General features: G+C 39.7%; 1 protein-coding gene across 1 annotated transcript in view; it reads right to left on the bottom strand.

Annotated features, from left to right (window-relative positions):
• Positions 1 to 23,536, bottom strand: part of LOC145983859 (F-box only protein 30-like) — a 47,664-nt gene that overhangs the window by 11,427 nt on the left and 12,701 nt on the right. Inside the window, exons 2-3 of the mRNA XM_083116917.1 lie at positions 7,085 to 7,628; positions 5,074 to 5,310 (exon numbers count right to left, since the gene is read on the bottom strand). Of these exons, the coding sequence (XP_082973043.1) occupies positions 5,074 to 5,310; positions 7,085 to 7,508 (661 nt within the window). The 5' untranslated portion in view covers positions 7,509 to 7,628. The remainder of the gene's footprint in view (positions 1 to 5,073; positions 5,311 to 7,084; positions 7,629 to 23,536) is intronic.

The raw sequence follows: 23,536 nt of genomic DNA, 5'->3' as shown, positions 1-23,536 counted from the left end.
ACGATTTGATGGTACTGAATAAAGCAGAGCTCTCATGAAATGATTGCACTCTCGTCTTTTGTGCTAGAGGTCCCAGGTTCGATCCCTCGTGGGGATTTCAAAAATTTCTGTGCTGCCACAGCATTGTGAGGGCAATTGGGGATCTACTTCAAATAATATGGCAGTGAACTCTGGTCTCTGGTCTCAACGTGCTGTACACGCGTAAGCCAATGGAAAACCACCTCAATGGGCTGTTGCACAATTGAATTTAATTTTAGTTACTAATTTTCATTTTTTAGAGGACTTATATAAGTTTTTATCCAATGTTGGTTCCTTCCAAACCACTTTTCCAGTTCTTTCAAAGGATTACGCTCACGTCAAATGAGCACAACACGCTACAAAATCAGAGGTCTCAGGTTTGGACCTTAGGCATGGTTGCCTTATCGCTATTAATTCAGGTCATCATTCATCCTTATTGTCGCGATTGCCCCACCCATACATAGAGGCACATATTTTTGGTAAATATAAAAGCAAAATTTCGGTACAAAAACGGAGTCAATTTTGGGTTCAAAAGCTGTAAATAAAATGAAATTTCGCTGTTATAGCGGTGAAAAAAGCGGCATTTAAATGACATTTTGGTTTTTAAAATGAAAATATAATCCCAAATTTGCTTTAAAAACTGCACTTACTACACAAAATAAACATAGCCCTCCTAATAGCACATTTGTGTCCTTACCAGAATATTACGTTTATTCCTGTATGAAGGAGTCCATTTTTGCTTCTTAAATATTTACAGCAGAATTAATCAATTTTCCGTGAATTGCATAACTTACAGGATATTCTGACTTCAGACAGTGTCGCGTCGGTACATAAACAGTAAATTTCGTGTTTAAGAGTATATTTCTCATTTTGCAGTTCATTTCGCATTATTTCGTGACAAGACAGGGTAGGAAAATGCACCTCACACCTTTCAGAAACATGAAAAATTAACATTACAATGTGTTATTTCACATTTCGTGTTTTCGTCAAAAACGAAATATGCATGCCTCTACCCATACAGCACAAATCTCCAAGATGGATATCTACAATGTCCAGATCAGATCCATGGATATATCCAGAACTGGATATCTGAAAATTGACCAATTCTAGATATCTAATACATAGCCCAAACAAGTATAGAACTGGCTGTCAGGAACATTGTCCAATTCCAAATATCCAATACATCTCCAGATCTTGTCCAAAACTGAATATCCAAAACACATCCAATTCTGGATATCCAAAACATATCTAGATCTTGTACAAAATGGGATATCCAAAACACATCCAATTCTGGATATCCAAAACATATCTATATCTTGTCCAAAATGGGACATCCAATCATAACTAGAACTGATCCAGAACTGGATATCCAACAATGAACATAAATAGGATCTGTTTTGGATATTAGAAAATGATCATAGTATTTCCGTAATATATACTTTTTCATATTGTACGTATACTTTTATTGTATCGTGGAATTGAAACAATAATTGCATTGAAGCATTGGCGTTTATAAAATTATTCACCTGTCATTTAGTGATTTTTTTTCTTAGATTGATTGATTTGGTGTTTTAAGTCCACTTTATGCACAGTAAGGCTAACCGCGATTGGACCTACAGTTTAAAGTGGGATCCGAACGACTATGTGCCTCCACTGGATATCGAACCTGGGATCCCTTGATTACAAGGTGACAATGCTACTACCACTGCACCATCCGGGAGGCCTATAATGTAACTATTATTTGCTATGTAAATTGTAAAAAGTAAAGTGAAGTAAAGTGATACCCTGTGCTTTGTACCATGCATATAGGGGTGTAGAGTTAGGGCTCCACACTTTCTTGACCACAGCTGAAGGTGGGGGTGATGGGATCAGCACCATGCCCCTTGCTGCCTTTACCCCCCAGAGTAAGGTGTCCACTTTATACGATGGGTGAGTGCCGGAGCTGCTCATAGAGGTGGGAAAAATCCTGGTTCTTGCCCACCGGGGATGGAAACTGGATCTCTCGCATGGTAGTCAGATGCCCTAACGAGAATTTAATATTTCTTTTTATTAAGCAGCACCCTTCTCCACACATCATACTCATATCAATTAATCTCAACTCATTTTCATTCAGGATTTGCCAGCTCCAATGGTGGAGTGTGGTTAGCACATTGCACTATGATGCCAGGGGTTCCGGATTCAAATCCCAGCCTGGACATAGATGTTTCTGAGTGTCTATTCATCAAATTCATCACATCATTACCCATCCGCATCTTCGCAAATTAACCAAAAGTGGCACAAAAAGCGAAGTAAAATAAAGCAAATCAATCAATCATTCATGACAGATGCACACAAACATCCATGTTCAAGATGGGATTCAATCCCGGGACCCCTGTTATCACAGCTGAGATAACCACTCTGCCACGGAGGTTGGCACCAACTGAGCTACCATGGCTCTTGTTATATAAATTGACATTAATTATATTTGTATGTATGTGTAACTTTACATCTAAGCAGCTGCTGCATTTGCTGGTGGAAATTAAGAAAAATCACAAAAAGTCAGAACAATAGGCGGAATTTTGAAACCAAATATTCCTAGGGCATGGAGACTATTGAAAAACTCTTATTACATACATCGTTTTCTTACTTTAGTGAAGAGTGACTTATTCTTCATTACAGCACTTGTGTTAGCGGCATCCTCCTTTCCCCTCGAAAGTCTCTCTTGCACACGCAACCCAGTGGCTGATCCAGAAAAGTTTCAAGGGAGGGCCCCAAAAAGCTCTCAACAGTGTATGCATTATTTAATATTACACTTTTATTATATTAAATATAATCACTGCAGATAGGAATGGTACCGAGACAAGTTTCAAGACTCGTCTAAAAATTCTGAGATAATGCAGAGAACAAGGCAGAGTTCTGTAAAATCGAGATGAGATTGTCATTTAATGTCTTGTCTAGACATCTCTCTTTCCTTTTATTTAGGTTATTTTCCATCCTATAGTACCCACTGGGATAATCACAATGGTGATGCACTGATGAAATGCATGATGGAACAAAGATGGTATCTTAGTGAGGTTTCGAACCTGGTTACGCTTACCACTCCGCGTATAGCTTTCTAATCTCGTAAGCTGGACGCACACAAATAAACTTTCTAGTTTGCCCTTATCAAAAACTAGCTCAACTCTCCAAAGGTAAAGGTAAAGCTATCAGTTTTGCATTGCACTGTGCCATGAGGCACGCAGAAGATGATATGACTAGAACCACTGTTGAGCTACTTTTACCCATAATGGTTTCCCCCATTTATGAAAGGCTGAGAGTGTGTCCCAGATCGACTTATGCAGGGATATTGACGGGAAAATTCCCACCCAAGATTAACAACCCTGAGAGGCGAACCAGGGCTCCTGTGTTGTGGTCACAGGTTCTTTTAGAACACAAAATTTTGTTACAAATTTCCCCAAAATTGAAAAATATAATGGATAATAGAAGAACAAAATTGATGATAGTGTAGAAAAATACTACCATAAAGCACAATACATAATATTTTCAGAACTAGCCTTACAAGTAGAGGAGATGCAATGCAACCATTGACGATTTTTCTTTGTAAAGTTGTCCACAACTTTATCGGGAGTGACTTCTTCAATGTGTTGGTGAATGCGGGCGATCCTGATCAATTGTTTCCGTAGGTGGCAACTTGACACTCGACTTTTCACTCGCGATGTACGAAAACGAGATCACATTTAATATGTGATTCTACCCTCTTGCGTTTACAGAAACTATATAACCAAGAATTACTCTCGGACCACCAAACCCCTGCTTCACAGCTGACAGTCAACAATTGTCCAGAATGGGGTAAAAAGCGGGAGAGGTTACTTGAAAAATGTGAGGAAACTTTCTGAGGAACCATGGGAAGTCGGTACATTACAGAGGCTTATTACTTTGCCTCAGTGGAAGCAATAAAACTCCAACCCCCATGGCTTATGAATGAACCTGAAAGAAAATAACCACCTGGCGACATCTTCCTCATTCATCCCGGTGCAAGAAAAGGGACAAAGAATTCTAAATCTGGTTTGTCTCGTCGTTGTCAAGAGTGTTGTCTCTTGCCATTTCAAAAGCATGAGGATATCCTTGCAGAACCATAAAATAATTAACCAACAAGAGTTCTAGCAGCCTATCCGTAATCCACGTTTTCAAAGATTCTCCAAACGAGTGATTGCGATCTCTCAAGGGAATATGGACAGCTGTTACCACTTAACTGATGGCCAGGGAGAGAAGTGCATTTTCAAAAGGTCTCAGATTTCCCTGAGCAGGCTAGGTCATAAAACTCCTTCAATGCAACTATTTTTATATTGGACGAGGAAGAATCAGGACAATGAGGTGTAGAAAGAAATGCCTTGCTTGCGGGTCATGCTGGAGAACAATTCAAGAGCAGTGTTTCAAACTGTAAGCAACATTTACTGAAGAACTATTTTGCACTATTTATCATCAGTGATATTTCGAGTATAATATAGAGACAAATTTGCCGGGACCATGTAGAAAATTGGGGGGGGACCATGCCCCCCCCCTTAACGACGTCCCTGTCAAAACTTTAGAGAGACTAGTATTGTTTCATAGAGTGAACAACTACTTGTAAAGTGTGTGTACAAAATAAGCATATTTTTTGTGTACATTATTTCTATTTTATACAAACAACATGACAAATATGATTATAACGTGTATAAATGTTGTGCTGCAGCTGCTTAGAATACAAACTGAGGGTGTCGACTATGGCTGTGGGTGGATGTAGTGTATTCAGCCTCCTCCCCAGTAATTGTAATTATCTACAGGTTCTGAACTGAATTGGAGATTGGGTACACATTAAAGCCACCCGAGGAAAATCTCAAATCAGGGAATCAAACTTGTAACTGTCAGAAGGTAGTCAGATACCTTGCTACCTGGATTACCAGATCCAATATGATCAGATGTGTCTATCAGTAACTGTGGTAGTAGAAATAATAAACCAATACAGATGAACATTCATAACTGTGACCACAAATGAAATGTATTTTAAAAACTTCTTGGAGAAATTAGGTAGCTTACCAGATACAACCTTTTTTGATTCCCATGATGCATCATCCTCCTCCTCTTCAGTAATTGTTTTTGAAATGGGTGACAAATCTACCAGAGCTCCCTCTCCTGGATCGGAGGAAGGCCTGGTTTGAACAGGAACAGCAGGAAATCGTTCTGTTAAGCTGTTGCACAACACTCGCCTGGTTTTCCTTGGAACTTTCATCCAATTATTTAGCATCCGCTGATCTCTGAGTGCTAAAGATATATCTGAAATTATTTGAAAATATGACTTACTTTAACTAGATAAGTAAACGGGTTACCATTTTCTTTTCACTGAGATAAAATGTACAATGTTACAAGGAAGAAAAAGACAAAATATATCAAAGTGACATTTGGTTTCACAACTGCATCCCAAAAATGTGTTTGTTAATAAAAGCTAAGTTTATAAATTATTAATGATAAAATAATTAGGCACGTGTGACTTGATCAAGATGTTGATCTTTGTGAAACATTTAAGATTCTACTTCAACTGAGCCACACTGAGGAGTGTTTCATCAAGTTTCATATCAAATGCTGATGTGTGACATAACAACATACTAAATCTAATACTATTTTTCGACTGTAACTTGCAAATACACCATATTAAAAGATGATGTTTGACCAGGTTTAGATGCAATTGATATGTACCTATGTAACAAATTATGATCCTACAGAAGTCAAAATAATGTGTGAATGCACAAAAAGTGCAGGTCACGTGAAATGACTGGTTTGTGTTCACTGCAAAGCTGATCTGACACTTTTGGCTAATCGTCAGGATGAGGATGAATCGACAAGATGAAATTGATGAAAGAATAACCACAAACGCACATGGACAGGATACCTCCCGCAGAAGTTCCACAGAGGATTATACTAACTAAGAGTCCAGATGCCAGAGGAAGAGAGGTCTTCACAAAGGGTCACCTCTTACACCATATTGACTCTAAAGATGCACTCACTTTCATCTCTCTCTTCTACACTATAAGAAAATCATAAAATCCATAACACCAAATTGTTGTCGTTAATATTATTGATGTAATGAAAAATTGACAATTGCTTCTAATGTTATAGTTGTCATACTTCCATCATGATCTAACTTTCAACACTTACTATCTAAAAAAAAAAGCCACTCCTGTTCCTTCCTAAAGAAGCAACATGTTCATCATGTAATATTCACCTTTTATGTCCTGTGTTCAGGGACTACCTACATATGAACACATAACACAATACACTACTCTAAAGATGGGGACAGAATCAGTCTCTGAAACTTGTATGCATTCACACACACACACACAATAGTTACCAGTGGTATCGGTATCAGAAAGTATCAGTTGGAATTCATCTACCGATACCAGCCGATACTTTTCCTGCATATTGCCGGTCTCCGTGGCACAGTGGTTATCACATCACACTATGACACCAAGGGTCCCGGGTTTGAATCCCAGCCTGGGCATGGGTGTTTGTGACTGTCCACTCATTAATTTCATCATATCATCACTCACCCAATCTTTGCAATTAGTCAAAATTGGCAGAAATGCGAAGTAAAATAAACCAAATCAATCAATTTTCCTGCAGATTGGTTTTTCACAGAGTCTGCAAAAATGCCATGCAACACTTTTGCAGTCTAAATATCCTCGACATTATGCAAAAATCAAACGTTATTTTTATTTTGTGCCAATTTTGCAGGAGAGACTGTATTTTGTGATTAAATAAAATCTATTTTAATATTCTGCTGTAATTCTTGAATATTCTAAAGCAAATTTCTAGGTAAATGTATGTCCATAATTGGAGAAGAATATTTACACACCAATATTGATCACTATTTTGAACAAATTTTAATTATTACAATATTCCAGTATCAGTATTGGTGGGAATCGGTAAGAGTATCTGTATCGGTCTAAAGTGGTATCAGATCAGCCCTGTTTAAAAGTCCAAATAATTTATCATAAGAACATAATGAGTGGATTTTTTATCACTTTAAAATTATTTAAAGAAAAACCAATACCTAATTGTCCTTCTTTGGCTCGTGGATTTGGCAAGCGGAAAGGAATATGCATTTGCCTTTCTTGAGAACAAACTGGCCATCGGTTCCATTCCATAGTACAGATAACTACACTTGCTGGACAAGTTTCTAAGTGGAGGGCCCTCTGATGTCTAAGAAGCAGTATAGGGCAACCATTTTCGCAATTTATGCATGGTACTTTTTCATTTGGACACAACAGCTTATGTTCATCCAATTTGCATGCATGGAATCTTGCACCGCAGTGAAGCTCACACTTAATTATTTCACAGCCTCTTTCTGAGCTAGACTGAGAAATGCATTTTTGAATCTTAACACATGTATCACAATGCGTATGGATAGCTTCAGTTTCACTCTGAAAATCATCACAATTATTTGCTGCATTCAATAGGTCTGAAAGTACTCTCATTTTATACGTTTTCAATAAATGAGACTACAAAAAGATCCTGAGTTGTCTTGCAATTATATACTTTGAAGAGTTGATCTAACTTTGGACATCCCACAGGTAACACCACATTTGGAATATATTCTGAAAGAAAATAAATAAACATCCATTAGTTTTGGTACAATATACAACTTCATACAAATAAATTATAACTTGAAATCAATAAGAAACATGATTTATGCTTTAACCTTTAGCAGATGGGACCTTTACATGTTGTAAACCCTAAAGCATGCACTTTTCAAATGTACAAAAAACTCATAGGAAGGACAACTATTTGCTGTAGAGTTGAAGTAATCAATTTTGGGGAAAATGGAAATGAGGGAGGGAGAGATTTCTTGGATGCAATGTGGATTAACACAAATAAATCTTAAACACAATTTAGAAATGGGCATCAATAGAAAACCATGGTGTTGGTGAAACTACAAAACACCACATTCATTTAGCAGATATTTATTTAAACATGAAAAACCAGCAAATAAAAGACAATGATAACCAGATGCTCATAACAATAAAAAAATTACAATGAACACAAAAACTTCAAAGGAACCTCTGATTGGCACCCAGTACTTGGTTGGAAACCTTTGCTGGAGAAGCATTCACACACCATTCCCCATGATTGACAGTAAGCATAACATGCTTTGGGACAATGAGTCAGTTGGATTCCTCTGTTTCTCAAGAGGGCATAACCTTTTCATGAACTGATTGAGGTTGTTAATTGCACACATTGGTAGAGTAACTTTTCCCTTACCAACTTGCATCACAAGTCATACAATTAAACTATTATTTCAACCATACTCTCAAATCCTCTTTGAAAAAAGTCAGGTGTGCACTCTTATGCCCACTTCTTCTGCCCCAAGGTGCCCATTTAGACTGGGTGAGCCCTAGAGCCACTTTATGTGGGAACAAGGCTGGAAAAATTCCGACCTTAGATCACCCATCCCGGGAATCGAACCTGGATCTCACCTTATGGACTAGACCACCATGGCTCTGTTACTTCATTGAGGGCAGCAAATACGATCCATTACCTGCCCACGGACCACTCACTGTAAATAAAATACCCCACATGCAATTTGGGATCCTAGTGACATTTTCCAGTTGTCCATTCATTTTTAATTTCCCCATAAGTATTGCGCACCTAGAATATAGGCATACCCACCGAACGTGGTCTGTGACCCTCAAAGGGTCTGATCACTTTAATTTTAAGAAAACTTGAACTAGCAGAATTGGGTTATTTTACATCGCTTTTCTGCCACTTTTGGTTAATCACAAGGATGAGGATGAGTGGGAAATTGATGAAAAGACACTCCCAAAAAACACCCTTGCCCAGGCCAGGACCTCTTGTGTCGTAGTGTGCTGTTATAATCAGTGATGTCCAACTTCCAGAGGCCGGGCCTCTGCCTCGCAGAGCTATGCGAGGCTGAGGCTGTGCGAGACCAACCTTGAGCTTGGAGGCTGAGGCTGAGGCCAACTTTGAGTTCGGATACTGAGGCTGTGTGAGGCTGGAGGCCAACTTTGAACTCGGAGGCTGAGGCCGAGATGCGGTTTGGAAGCTGAGGCTGAGATGCAGTTTGGAGGCTGAGGTCGAGAGAGGCTGGAGGCCATCCTTGAGCTCGGAGGCTGGGCCTCGCGAGGTCGAAGTCAAATAGACATCTCTGGTTATAACCACTCCGCCAGAGATCGGCTAATTTCACATTGAGATAAGTTCTTAAATCGGCAAGGTGATACTGGCTTTACTGACCGTTTCTTGAAAAAACAACCTGAGAAATTACAGACTAAGATGAAAAAACTGACATTTACTGATTTTACTGATCATTTTCCAGCTCTGCATAGTCATAGCAACCAAACGTCAAGGTCAATCTTTCAACTGGGAGTGGAGGATTCCTACATTGATAATGATGATAACAGTGTTCCTACAGTCAACGGCAAAGATAATGGTAGGCAAACTGTCCACCACTTTTTTTCATTACTTTTTTATTCTACATCCTGTGTTGTTTTAAGGAATGAAACTATGTTAGTTCGAAGCAGGCATTGTTCTCTGCTTATTGACGTCATTATTGCAATTCATTGTAATCACATTGTGTAATACAGACCGAATAAAAAATGTGGTGGGCAATTACTCTTTCTTTTGCCGTTGGGTGTACATGACGTGTGAAGTAGAGATGGCGAAATCCATTTTTCTATGGAGCATATGATCGTAAAATAAGAAAGACATGGGCTCAACTTTCTAATAAATTCTACCCGGAGAAATGGAAAAAATGTTAAACTTCTCTCTCTCCAAAATTCGGATTGCCTCCGAAATCCGGGTAGCAAAATTTCCAAATTGAGATTTTATATTTTCCGGAATTCTGATCTTCTGGCCATCCCTGGTGTGAAAGTAAGATATGTTAGGGAAAAGGTTCTGTCTCGAGTAAAAAATCTTGATCAGACTTGTCATTTGTAAGCATAGTAAACACAAAACAACATGAAGTACTTCATGTTTTGTAAAGCAAGAACATTTCTTTCCGAAATCTATATTTGAACCGCAGGATCTAAACAAAAAAACAGGAGAAATACTATCAAGGAAATACAATAGATCCAGAACTGCTTTTTTCAGTTCTTTCTAGCACTAACCGTGGGGATATTTATGCCTTTGCTTACTTATATTTTTTTTCTATGCACCATTACTTTCATGTATTCTGTGTAAGTTGCATTGCGATGCTCTTCAATATGTGTTTTTCTCTTAAAAACAAGAGCGTTGCATGCTTTACAGTGCTGGACGTTCTGAGAACTTTCATCTTGATGACGTCACAGAAACCCTGCCATGTTTGTAAACAAGGAGGCTGATAAAAGGTCTCTTATGACCAGACCTTCAAGAGTGGGGGAAAAAGCGGTCGAAGGACCTTGGATTTGCGGACCTGCTGCAATGACCTGTCCCGCCTGACACCATTGCACTCAACAGGAAACATAGCGGGACGGTTGGGCACGGGGGTGGGGGTAGAACTGGGCTCTCCTTTCAATGCGCTAAACTTAGCGAATCTCTTGCGTATTTCTAGCTGCTTCATGGTGTCACGGGACAAATTTCGCTCAAATATGCGAATATTCTGACTTATTTTTTACTTCTTCTCTAAAATATTTAAAAACCAATATTTTTATTATTTTGCTTTGTCATCGCCGCATCTCCCGATGACCGGACGCCTCGCCTCTGCCCGATGCGGTGAAATCTCGAAATGTACACACTATTTCTCCCTTAAGCGATTGTTTTTGCACTTCTGGAATAAAAACTGTTAATGTTAAGAAATTTCAAACTCTTATAGTGCAGAGAAAATATCAAGAATCAATTTTTTTTTAAAAAAAGATCCTTTGGAATTTCTCAGCTGTTCGAGATTGCGAAAAGTCGGGAAATAATTTCCTGAAGCCAGGATCTGACCTTGGTAATTCATACCTCGCCATTTTTAATTATTATTTTTTACAGTACCATTCAGCACACAAAAACATAAATCAGAGATACTATGAAGAAAAGTACATTAACTGTCTCTGTTGATATAAGTTGAAAAAAGTACAAAAACACTCGAGTCTGAACTTGTCTACAACGCCAAAGTATTCTCAAATTAAATTTTAATATTAGGATTTGTATTTAATAATAAGTTTCTATGACTGAAGGGCAAAATGTGAAATCTTACTTTGACCCCCGAGAAAAAATCCAGCGGGCGCCCTTGATGCTCAACATCCACTACATTCGTCAATATGCCTGCTATCGCTTCTGTTAGAAAACCTTCTAGCACGCCCACTAATGATTTATAATGAGTAAAATTGGTTGTCGACTGACTTGGCACAACATGCGACATTAATAACATGAATTGAGATCAAAGTTTCAGGTACTCGGATTGGTGTGAATGCTGGAAAAAGCAGTGCGACTGACGCCATCGTCATAAGAGACGCTATTTCCACGTGTGTTATTAATACACTTGGCGGAGAACTTGCTGATGTAGAGAACGAATGTGTTGGCAATCGGTTTTCAAGCAATGCACTAAAAATAATACCGCATAACACGAAAGTTTTGTTCGTCATATTTTCAACATTTACATAATCCAACTCATTATTCTACTACCGTACGTTATCTTTTTTTTTAAAAAAAAAAACAGCACGGCTGGCCCCTGCGGCAGAATGGTTAGCGCATGGAGCTATGACTCAGGGATTCCGGATTCGAATCCTGGCCTGGATGTTTCTGAGTGTCCATTCATCAATTTCATCACATCATCACTCGTCCCGATCTTCGCACAAGAAGCGAAGTAAAATAAAGCAAATCAATCAATCAAAAAAATCAGCACAGTTAATGGATATTTTAAGCTTAATACTCTGGTCTCTTCGAAGGCCTTTTGATCGAGGCCAGTGGCGTTCACTGACGTTATTGGTAGAAAAATAATTATAATTATTTTTTTCCAGGAAATTAAGTCTAAGTTGGGTTCTGACTCCCCATAACACTCCTTTTGATGCGCCTTTGATACTTGCGTGTAAGTTTGTGCGCAAGTATAGCAAATGTGCGAAGAAAATCAAAAGCTACACAAGTTAAATCAAACAGGATTTTCAGTCACCCGAAAAATACACCTAAAGTTTGGATTTGGTTATTAATTGATTGATTGATCTTCTTTACTCTACTTCGCTTTATTGTGCCACTTTTGACTAATTTGCGAAGATGGGGATGAGTGACGATATGATGAAATTGATGAATGGACACTCACAAACATCCATGTCCAGCCCGGAATTCGAACCCGGGACCCCTGGCTTCGTAGCGCCATGTGCTAACCACTCCGCCACGGAGGCCGGCTCATTTGGTTATTAACCTATTTTCTTTAATTAATTCCGACCGTGAGAACTATTTTTTTAAGCTATCTACAATAGCATTATGTGCAAATAACGTTTAATTTTTTAAGTGAACTTAATTTAGGCAGAGATTCAGGTATCTGCAGACACTGTTAAATAAATTCCAGGTTTCGTGCCAAATCATCACTTCCATTCAATTAAGAAAATTCTTTCGTCCGTATTAAAAAAAAACACTGACATTATTTGTGCGTGTGTGTGCGCATTCGCGATACTTATAAAGATTTATCCATAATAAGTTGCTACCCCAAGTACCGAGGCCAATCATCTTGAAGTTCCATGCCACTGAGATCAACAGATTGTGGGGATAAGGCAAATACATTTTAATCTTAAATCCAAAGGGGCGGGGGTTAAAGTAATCTTTCACGAAAAATACTCCTAAAACGGAGAATGTAAATGTTAAGTTTAATTTTTGTTTATTTTACATCACTTCTCTACCACTTTTGGCTAATCGCGAAAAATGTTGTTAAAGAGTGTGTGATTTAAATGACTGGGGAAAACTGCGTCGCGATTTTTTTCATGATTGAGTACAACAAGCAAAAGAAACATCAAAACAACGAACTCTGGTCACATGACACTTTCCATTCGCTACCCACGCCGAATATTTTATTACAATATACACACACACACACAATTATAAAAAAATGTATATACTTATTGATAACGACCTGTGTGTAAAAAGAAAATAAAAAAAGTAATTAGCAATTATATTTAGTCAAGACTAATAAGATCGAGTGAAACAAAGCTGGCTTGACAACGTGTTATTCCTTCCATGCGGTACACCACAAGAGAAATGGTACAGTTCCGTTCAGATGAAGTGACACAGCTCCTGAACCTAGAGAGTGCGTCACTTTTTGCGAACAGGAGCGTACAAATTTCACCTTCCACGCAACGCGATGTCAACGCACGCAGCAACACTTGAAAGGAAAGTTGCGACTTCAGCGGCGATGACCTTGAGCAAAGTCCCACGACGTAGGGCATCGGCCAATGACCACTGCTCAGTGCCGTGAACCCGAGCGACAATACCTTTATGGGCAAGTTATTACAGTCGGATAGTTACGCGCGTTAACTCACGGACGATTCCGAACCAACGTATTTTAGATATTCACTGTAAAGTAAACACTATCGCCACCAACGATTTTTTTATTTCTTAATTATATTTTGGTTGAGTTGGTGTTTTAAGTCCACTTTATGCACAGTAAGGTTAATCGGGTCTCGACCTACAGTTTAAAGTGGAATTCGAACCACTATGTGCCTCCACCGGGTATCGAAACCGGGACCCCTTGATTACAACGCGACGGCGCTACCACTGCGCCATCGGGGAGACCAAATTTATTTTTGTATTTACTACATTTGATAATAAAATAAACCTTCCAAAGATTAACACCCTCAACTGAAATTTCTTCCTGGAAACATTTATTTATTTATTTTTATTTCGGCTTTGTGTACTTGGCGGAGTTAAGGCAATAAGTCCTCTTCTTCTACTTAACCATTTACTTCGAAATTATCTTACATCTGTTCGTTAATAAAATACAAAAGACAAAATAAAATAAAAATAATACAATTTTTGAACGCACACACAGACACATCCTCACCGTTTCACACACACAAACAAAACAAAAAAGGAAACATGAGAGGGACGCACAGTAAGCCAGGAATCCAATCTAGCGAGGGAAAAAAATTATGACAGCACGAGATTTGAAAATTCATGGTCGGTTGCTCGATCTAATCAAAACACAAAGATGGATTATTTAGTACATCACGAACGTCATCTTATTTAATTATACAACATAACGGGTGCAATTCGACCGACATTATGCGAGTGGTTCTAATACATATTCTCTATAATTTCGTGCAATGGCCCTTTCACTCTTCTTAGTGAAGTTTTTTCCTTATCGAATTTAGGTGGAAATTAGTGCATCAATATTAACGCTGGATAGATGACAAAGTACTACTAAATTCGCTACCCTGTACAGTGCTACTTCCTAGCACAACAGCCCTCCAGCGCACCGAATCTCATCGCCGCTATTTTCTGGCTTTCTCACAAGAGGCCGCTAATTCTTCTCTTCAAGTAGCTCCCGAATTGTTCTCACGATGGGCGCTCGCACCAATGGCGAAAACGCTAATCATTTGGCTACGCGGGAGTCCTCAGCCCTGTACATTAGTAAATAACAGAGTTTCTATAGCTCATAGCGCACTAAGAACTAGCAAAGTATGCACGCACAGATGCCATACAAACAAGACGAGTGGGCAGTCTATCCACTTCTCATAGCAAGAAAAAATGAACAAATCAACTTTCACTGTAAATATGTGTTCTACATGTAGTACTTTGTCATCTATCCAGCGTCGAATAACATGGAAACCCTGGGGGTAAAGGCGGTTAAGGGCGTGGTGCTGATCACATCACCCCCACTCACGACCGGATCAAGAAAGTGTGGGGCGTTACCTCCACACCCCCTATACGCCTTCATGGCGTGGTGCTAAGCACAGGGGAACACTTTACTTCTTTTTACTTTACTTTACATGTATAATATATAAGTGTATATTAAATGTGACTGTTCATAGATAAAATATACTCCTCACTACCAGATTGTTTATTTTTATTAGGATAAGCAAAGTCCCCAGTAGTAATGATGTTATGCGAAATCATCGGATTCAAACACAAACTATTTAAAATGGCCGCACATCCGTGGACAATAAAAGGACATCCAGAAGATTATGAATGGAGCTTAAGCAATTTAAGGAGCATTCCGATTTCCATGCTCGGTACTCGGTAGAGGCGCATAGTGATTCGGGTCCCACTTACTCTAGCTCCTGTCCCTCTTAGTGTATCTGTGCATAAAGGAGTCTTAAAACAAAAACTCAATCAAACGTTTAGAGGTAGGGAAGAGAATACTTTCATGTTGATGTTATCTTCATAAAATTATAAATTTCCTCACTGTCACAAGTGGGGAGACGTCCCCTCCAGCAAACTAATAGCATGGGATACACACACACAGTATTTATGACAATTCAATGTTAAGTACGGCTACGCGGAAGAGTATGTACTAGAGGTATACAGGAACGATCATTAATATATATATGTATATAGACATGGCTACCTCGGAACGTGATTATTATCTGATTTCTCTTCAAATATGTTGGAACCCGATGAATCCCTTCAACACGCTCCGATGCATCCAAAAGCTTCCTATTGCTTTTCAGTTTGTTGGTGACTGTGGTAGGATGGTCAAAAAAAGGTAAAGTGTTCCCCTGTGCATAGCACACCACGCCATGAAGGCGTATAGGGGGTGTGGGGGTAACGCCCCACACTTTCTTGATCCGGTCGTGAGTGGGGGTGATGTGATCAGCATCACGCCCCTGACCGCCTTTATCCGCCAGGGTTTCCCCCAGGTACCCATGTTATTCGACGCTGGGTGGGCGCCGGGGCCACTTCCAACGTTAGAAAAGTTCCCGGATTTGAACCGGCCGGGGATCGAACCCGGGACCTTTAGCATGGTAGTCAGACGCGTTACCGACTGAGCCACCGCGGCCACCATGTAGGATGGTCACGGACGCGATTTCTCCTGAATGAAACGTTACACTCTGTCCTGGGAATCTGTGCAGCAAGACCGCAAGTTGGAGGAGCGCACTTCTGAAAATGGCTGGTAGTCGCACTCACTTCCCCTCTCAAGAGGTCATTGGCCAAGGCCTCTCGAGTCGCTACTTGCGCAGAGAAATGATTTCGTTCGTTCGCTCCAGAGTATACCGGGATAGAATGTAGATAAAGGCAACAGTCAAAGCACGCACTCTGCACCAAAGGAATCGTTCGATCATTCTCGGACAGCCGAAATATCTCTCCGATCGTCAATTCATCGATCTAAAAATGACACCTTCAGTTTGCACCCAGTGCTGCATGGGTCCCACCGTAAGGGTGTCATTTCTGACGGAACATTTCCCGTCAATGTCTCAGCACGGGTAGTTCATGGTAGCTCATCCACTTCTGGCCTTTCGTTAAAAGATCCCTGGGGAGCAAAGACGGCCGGAGCTTGGCAATGATTGCAACGTCTCCACTCTGGCCTAAGTCGGCAATGTGTAACGCCCACCTCCGCACCTCTGTGCTCCTTGGCACGGAGCAGCGAGATGAGCTTTGCGTGGTCCGGGAGACCGAGTTTGCCTCCCAGGATGTGGGAATTTTTCAGTCTAAGTCCCTCAAAAAGTGACTCCGGGGCTCACTTTGCCTCTAATTAATGGCGTACGAAGTGTGATGCTCACCACAACAACATCAAAGAGCCCTTCCCTCAGCACTCCCCACGTGCCTTCGTGGGACGGTGCAGATGCACAGGGGACCGTTTCACCCCGTCTTTATCTAGAGGATCCAATCTAAGTAACACCTACCTCCTACAGAGAAAAGAGTGACAAGAAAAGTAACGTGGATTCAGTTACATGCTGTTCAATTAAAACCTTTTTATGCTGATGGTACAGTAGAATGCAATAAGACGACATAAATACCATATATTATACGGTAAATGGGAAAAATCGCACAACAGGGTAAGTCGTTAGTTTTTAAAAGCCTAACTTTCGAGAAAGAATGATTTTGATTTAAGTTCGGTGTTGATAATTTCGACCTGTGTTACCATATTCATTGATCACAATGGCACAAAAGTTGCAAAAAAACGGATAAAATGATAGTAGTGGAGCTTTTGTGAAATGAATTTGACAACGAAAAGAAGTTACACACTGGACACGATGCCACATATGTACAATATGGTAACGCTGCATGGTAATCCTACACCAACGATAATATGGCAGTTCGTAATGGATTAAAAGCATATAAAATGTTTCTTTTAGTGGTAATTTTGTCCGAAATCGATTGTTGCTGTCTGTATAAGATTTAATCAAAATGTGTTCAACACAAATATCGAAGCAAAAAAGAAAAAGAAAACCTGCCCTATTTCCGTTACGTTTCTTTTTCACTACAAGAACTGCGACGATGAACTGGATGAACACTAACTGGACGTAGGCTTGAATTTGGTCATTCTCTCGGTTGGTGAAACCTTGAATCAAACTATGCGTGTACACGTCAAGCACTTTTATTGATTTAGGTCGCTCTTCTGCCAATTTGAGCTCATAGTGACGATGAGAATAAATTATCATCAGACAAAATTGATGAAGAGGCAGTCACAAACAAATACCAATGTCCGGGTCACGATTCGAACCCGGAACTTCTCAAGAAAACTACAATCGTGTCCTATCAATCTAAATTGAGGACACGATTCTCTATTTTTGGATATACTTTAAAATATTGGTAGTTTAGGTCTGTTTATCTGTGCGTAAAAACGAACTTTGATAAAATAAGCGCAATTGAGAATAATCGCGAAATGGAAAAGAGGTGGCATCGAGTTTCTCGGTCTGATCTAGACTTGTAAATGATGGATTCATTGATATGCTTTATTTACTTCGCACTTCTGCCACTTTTGGCTAATCGCGAAGATGAGGATGAATGATGAAATAGATGAAGGGACACTCACAAATAACAGCCATGGCCATGTCAGAATTCGAACCCGCGACCCTTAACGCCGTAGTGCGCTGTGCTAACCACTCCGCCACGGAGGTCGGCAGTTGCTAATGCTTGTAAAAAAAAAATAAAAAATAAAGACTAAAAAAAACCTCCACCGTGTGTAACCACAGACACACTTCCACGGCGTCTCTACAAGTGAAAAACTTTTCTTCATAACGTTTTTCGGTTCGACTTATCGTTCCGAAGATACGACACCTCAAGAAAAAGATTTTAATTCTGAATATATGGAACCACGCGTAATGCAATTACTCTGCAATTACTATAAACCAAATATATAATAGTAAATTTGGATTGGGTAAACGTTTCAAACACCACACCAAAGTCTCGAACCAGACAGTCTCTCGGACTCCAAATCTAGGCTCGTCTCGATTTTGCAGAGGTCTGTCGCGTTGTAGGTCTCGACTCGGTACCATGTCTAAATTATTGGTTGTTGTTTGATTTGTTGTTTTAAGTCCACTTTATGCACAGTAAAGCTAATCGGGACTGGACCTACAGTTTAAAGTTGGTTCCGAAGCACTATGTGCCTCCACCGGGTATTGAACCCGGGACCCCTTGATTACAAGGCGACAATGCTCCACTGCACCATCAGGGAAGCTCTTCATGCCTAAATGAGAAAAATGTGCAAACAAATATGGACATCAGAATAACTGTTTCTCGGTTCCAGCAAAAGTGGCCAAGTTTTAATTTACCAGTGCGAAGTAAATGGTGGTTTGTTTTGTGTGTTTCACTCGCCAGCGGTTCCCTGCTTAATAATACCGTGCGTCCATTTCGATCTGCAGCCGAGAGATCGGGAGAAGCGTGGCGGGCGGCACTGACGGAGATGCCGACATTTGCGGCCTGAAATGCCCGCTTATTTTTATGGACATATGCAGACATTTATATAAATATTGCAAAACGAGCACTAACCTGTGTTATAAGAGTATGGTTTTAATTTTAGTAGCTTAGTGACTGTATGTGCTGATGATTTTGACACGCCCACCTCTTGTAAAACACGGCGTAGAGGTTTGTTTGGAGAACGTTCTAACGCTGCACCAATATCATCGAGTTTTACTTCGGTTAGAATCAGTCGTTTTTGCTTAGGTGTTTTAAAATTTAACGATACAGTTTCTCGTAATTTAAGGACAAGATATCTAACCGTATCTCTGTGTGGAGTTGAAACGCATGGGAATTTCTGTACAAATTACCTACACACGTCTCGACACGAGTTTGTTTTCACGTAGGTACGTGTCATACATAAAAAATCTTTGTTCTAACGTGAATCTTGCGGCTGGCATTCCAATCGTCTCACTGACACGTCACACATACACACTGCAATAACACAAACAAGTAACTGCAAGTAACCAAGAATAACACTCTTGCGCACAGTACGAAATTAACACGCTCTTAGTTTACATTGCTCGCCACTATATTTACAACTCTGTCTTCATCTAGTCGCGAAGGAACAAAAAACTCGAGCTCGGATATTTCGGATTGCGAGGAAGCTCACGAAAACCATTCACTTTTATCGGTTTCGTCTGCAGTGTAATCCTGATACAGTGTTGCACATTCGAAACCTCCAAACGATTCCCATCGCCACAAAACTCTTTCAAGGATATAAACTTAAGCAGGACGTTACTGATCAAAACCATGATTAAAATGCTTTTTTATCTGTGGCTCTTAACATCGTTTCTATAGCGTATTTATTTGTGTATATAAGAGCAGAACTTGGATGAATTACAGAAGAACTTTTGCGTGTTATAACACAGGTTAGTGATCGTTTTGCAATATTTATATAAATGTCTGCATATGTCTATAAAAATAAGCGGGCATTACAGGCCGCAAATGTCGGCTTCTCCGTCAGCGCCGCCCGCCACGCTTCTCCCGATCTCTCGGCTGCAGATCGAAATGGACGCACGGTATAATTCTCCGTTAATCCAGAGTCGGAAGGTGAATTGGCTTCATTGTTGGGTGACGTTCAGTCAATGCAACAAAAAAATAAAGTTCCCAAAGAAATTAAATTACAAGAAACAAAATCCAACGAATACAGAAACAATTTCTAGCAACTCGCAGCAATATCCGGTTTAATCCTACGCGGATTTGCTCGGCTCCTGGTTGTCGATCAGTGACTCATAGAGCAAGTTGCGAAAGAGCTAGAAGTTATGTCGCTTTACTTTGTTTGGACTTGCAGTCCAGGTTTTATTTCGAATTCCACGCGTAAAGCCGCGTTTATACAGAATGATACCAACAAATGTTGGTAACCAGGACACTAGTTTGACTTTATTTTGTTAAAAACTTTTGTTAACATTTTGGCCGCATGACCTTGGCTGCTAGATGCCGACTGTGGAGGAAGTTGTACTCTCTGTGGCAGCATGTGTCATTCTGGCGCAAGGAAGAAGACCAAGAAGATTCTGTATCTTCACTCAGAGCCGTAGCTAAAAAAAATAGGGGGAGGGCGTGAACGGGGCGGCCGTCCCGGGCGCCGAACGGAAAGAAGAAAAACATTGAAAATTACAAGTAATAAAGGATGCATGCGATCCCCTCGAAAGTATTGGCGCCCCATTAAAACAATATCATTGCTAGTTTGCAAAGATATTGATTTTTTGCTCGCTGCGCTCGCATTACAAGCTTTTCTTTTAAACAAATAAAAGAAAATAAATAAATATCAAATTATATATATATTATTTGTTTGTTAGTGAGGATGTGTTTTACAACTTCTTAGTGAATAGTTCCAATAGTATATACAGCTATAAAAATACTATTGGTGTAAACTGCAGTCTGCATGCCGTAACAACTGTACTAAACGTTCCTTTAAAACAAAATAATTTTTGCGAAATTTGACGGAGAACAATATATCTTCAAAAAAGCTATTTCATTTAATAGAATACGTTGTGATGGTCTTTGGCCCTTTCAATGATCTTCCCAGGCAGCTTTCAAATAAAAGGTGTACAGGACGAAGTACACATCACTTAGAACAACAATAATAAATAAAAATCTATGCTGCTTGGCTTATGTGTACTGTCTTTCTTGTTTCTTGTTTGCCAAATCAGATTCGTCACAGTTTTGCCGTGCTGAAGGATTTTTCCACTGGTGTAAACTTAATCTGCGAATTCCAGATCACGAAAATTCACAATTCCATACAACTGCTTTTGCCGAGTGGAGGCAGCTATCGTCACGTTTGAAGACCAGCACTGCTATTGACAACGTGCTACAACAGCAAATTCTTGGGAGCGTCGACGTCTTATAATCAAGGGGTCCCGGGTTCGATACCCGGTGGAGGCACGTAGTGGTTCGGATCCCACTTTAAACTGTAGGTCCAGTCCCGCTTAGCAATACTGTGCATATAGTGGACTTAAACACCAATTCAACAACAGCAAATTTTGAGTGAAACTGGGAAATGGAGGCATATACTACGGGCACTATTAGACTGTATTTTGTTTCTGGCATCAAGAAATCTTGCATTACGAGGCACTGATGGTGTTTTGTGGAAGAAAGCTGATGAGACTACAGAACAACATGGGAATTTATTGGGCCTATTTATGTTGTTGGCGAAATATGACGATGTGTTAAAATCTCACGTGTCAACAATAATACACTCCCCATCAGCTCTTGCTGTGACAAATTTATCTCCACAAATTCAGAATGAACTTGTCCACATAGCAGGGAATCAAGTACGTCAGGCAATAATTGATGACGCTAAAAGCGCAAAATATTTTGCCACTTTGTATGACTAGACTCCTGATGTCAGTCATTAAGAGCAAATGTCCCGAATTTATCGTTACGTTACAGTGTCTTCAGATGGAGAGTGCAAAATCGAAGAAAGTTTCGTTGACTTCATTACTACTGACAACAAAACTGGCGCTACCTTAACTGAAGACATTTTACATGCTGTTCAGAATGATGGCCTTTCCATGTCAAACTGCCGTGCTCAGTGCTTTGACAACGCCAGTAATATGCCGGGGAAATACTCCGGTGTTCAAGCTCGCATTTCTCAGCAGTTTCCTACAGTTCGCTATGATCCATGTTCATCACACTCGTTAAATGTAGTTGGTGTTCATGCTGCGTCAGCAGACACAGAAACCGTCAATGGATTTGGAGAAATTCAAAATGTTTACAGTTTTTTCAGTAAATCAACTCATCGTTGGGGTGTTTCAAAATATCATGTTCATATTACTGTCAAGGGTCAATCAGCAACTAGGTGGTCTTCAAAAGCAAACGCAGTACAATCTCTAAGTATAGGGTGACCAGACGTCCTCTTTTATCCGGACATGTCCTCCTTTTTAGGTGTCTGTCCGGGGTCTGGGCGGATTTTTTAGAAATCCGTAAATGTCCTCCTTTTTTGGAAAGAGTATAGCATTGACCATAGTAAATGTGCTGCATAGTGAATGCTTCACTCGAGGCGCGTTAAGTATTCGAACAATGCTCACCAAGCATCTGGGAGCTCAACACGATCATTTTCCCGACTGAGTCATTAGTAGGACGCGTATTTAAGGCACTAAAACCCCTTGAAATAGGCTCCAAAATGATGAAAATAGGCACTTAAAAAGGCACCATAAACTAAGAAAAGGCACCCTAAAATTTAAAAAAAAGACATTAAAATAGGCAATGGATATGAACTTATTTAAATTTTCTTCTTACAATGCACAGTTATACTGTATTAGCACTTCAGTTTATACATAAAAGTGCGCTAACGATTAACATACTACAGTACTCTTTTGATTGAAATTCACATTTGCGGGGAATCGTCAGTAAAAGTAATTCTCACAAAAAGAGCTTGTGCTAACGATTGTGCGAATTTGAACAAACGATGAAAAAACAATTTGCACCATTGTAACAAAAAAAAATATTTAAAACAATTTGCACCATTGTAACAAAAAAGATATTTAAAACAATGTTCCAATTCAGACCATCAAATCTGGCGAATTCCAGATTTCAGTCAGTACAACATCAACAAAGCCTTACATCTTTCAATATAGGGAAAGCCAAAGGCACATAAAAAAAGCTTTAGTATGCAAAAATTGCAGAATCTCCATTTTTTGCCACGATTAAACAAAATAGGCACTAACCATCAAAATAGGAAGCTATAGGCACTATAAAAATGTGTTTTCTGAATAGAAACTCCATGAAACGAACTTTAATGTTTAAACATGAAAGCCTATGTTTTACAAAGGAATAAAAAAGGCACATAGGCAAATTTCCGCACCCCAGTCATTAGTATTAAGCGCTGAGACTGCTGGAACGCATGTAGTCTGTGCAGTTCCTTTTCGGTTGATTGATTTGGTTTATTTTACTTCGCTCTTCTGCCACTTTTGGCTAATCGCAAAGATTTTTATGAGCGATGATATGATGATTTTGATGAGGGACACTCACAAAGAAGCCGGCCCCTGTGGCGGAGTGGTTAGCACATCGCCAGGGGTCCCGGGTTCGAATCCTGGCCTGGGCATGGGTATTTGTGAGTGTCCATTCATCAATTTCATCATATCATCACTCATCCCCATCTTCGCAAATTAGCCAAAAGTGGCACAAAAAGCGAAGTAAAATAAAGCAAATCAAATCACTCGCAAAGAACACTCATGCCCAGGCCGAAGATATTTCAGTC

Source organism: Lepisma saccharinum, chromosome 2 (assembly GCF_977018435.1).
Source record: "Lepisma saccharinum chromosome 2, izLepSacc3.1, whole genome shotgun sequence".
Taxonomy (NCBI): domain Eukaryota; kingdom Metazoa; phylum Arthropoda; class Insecta; order Zygentoma; family Lepismatidae; genus Lepisma; species Lepisma saccharinum.
The sequence above is the reverse complement of the archived record's forward strand: the minus strand, read 5'-3'. Positions and strand labels throughout refer to the sequence as shown.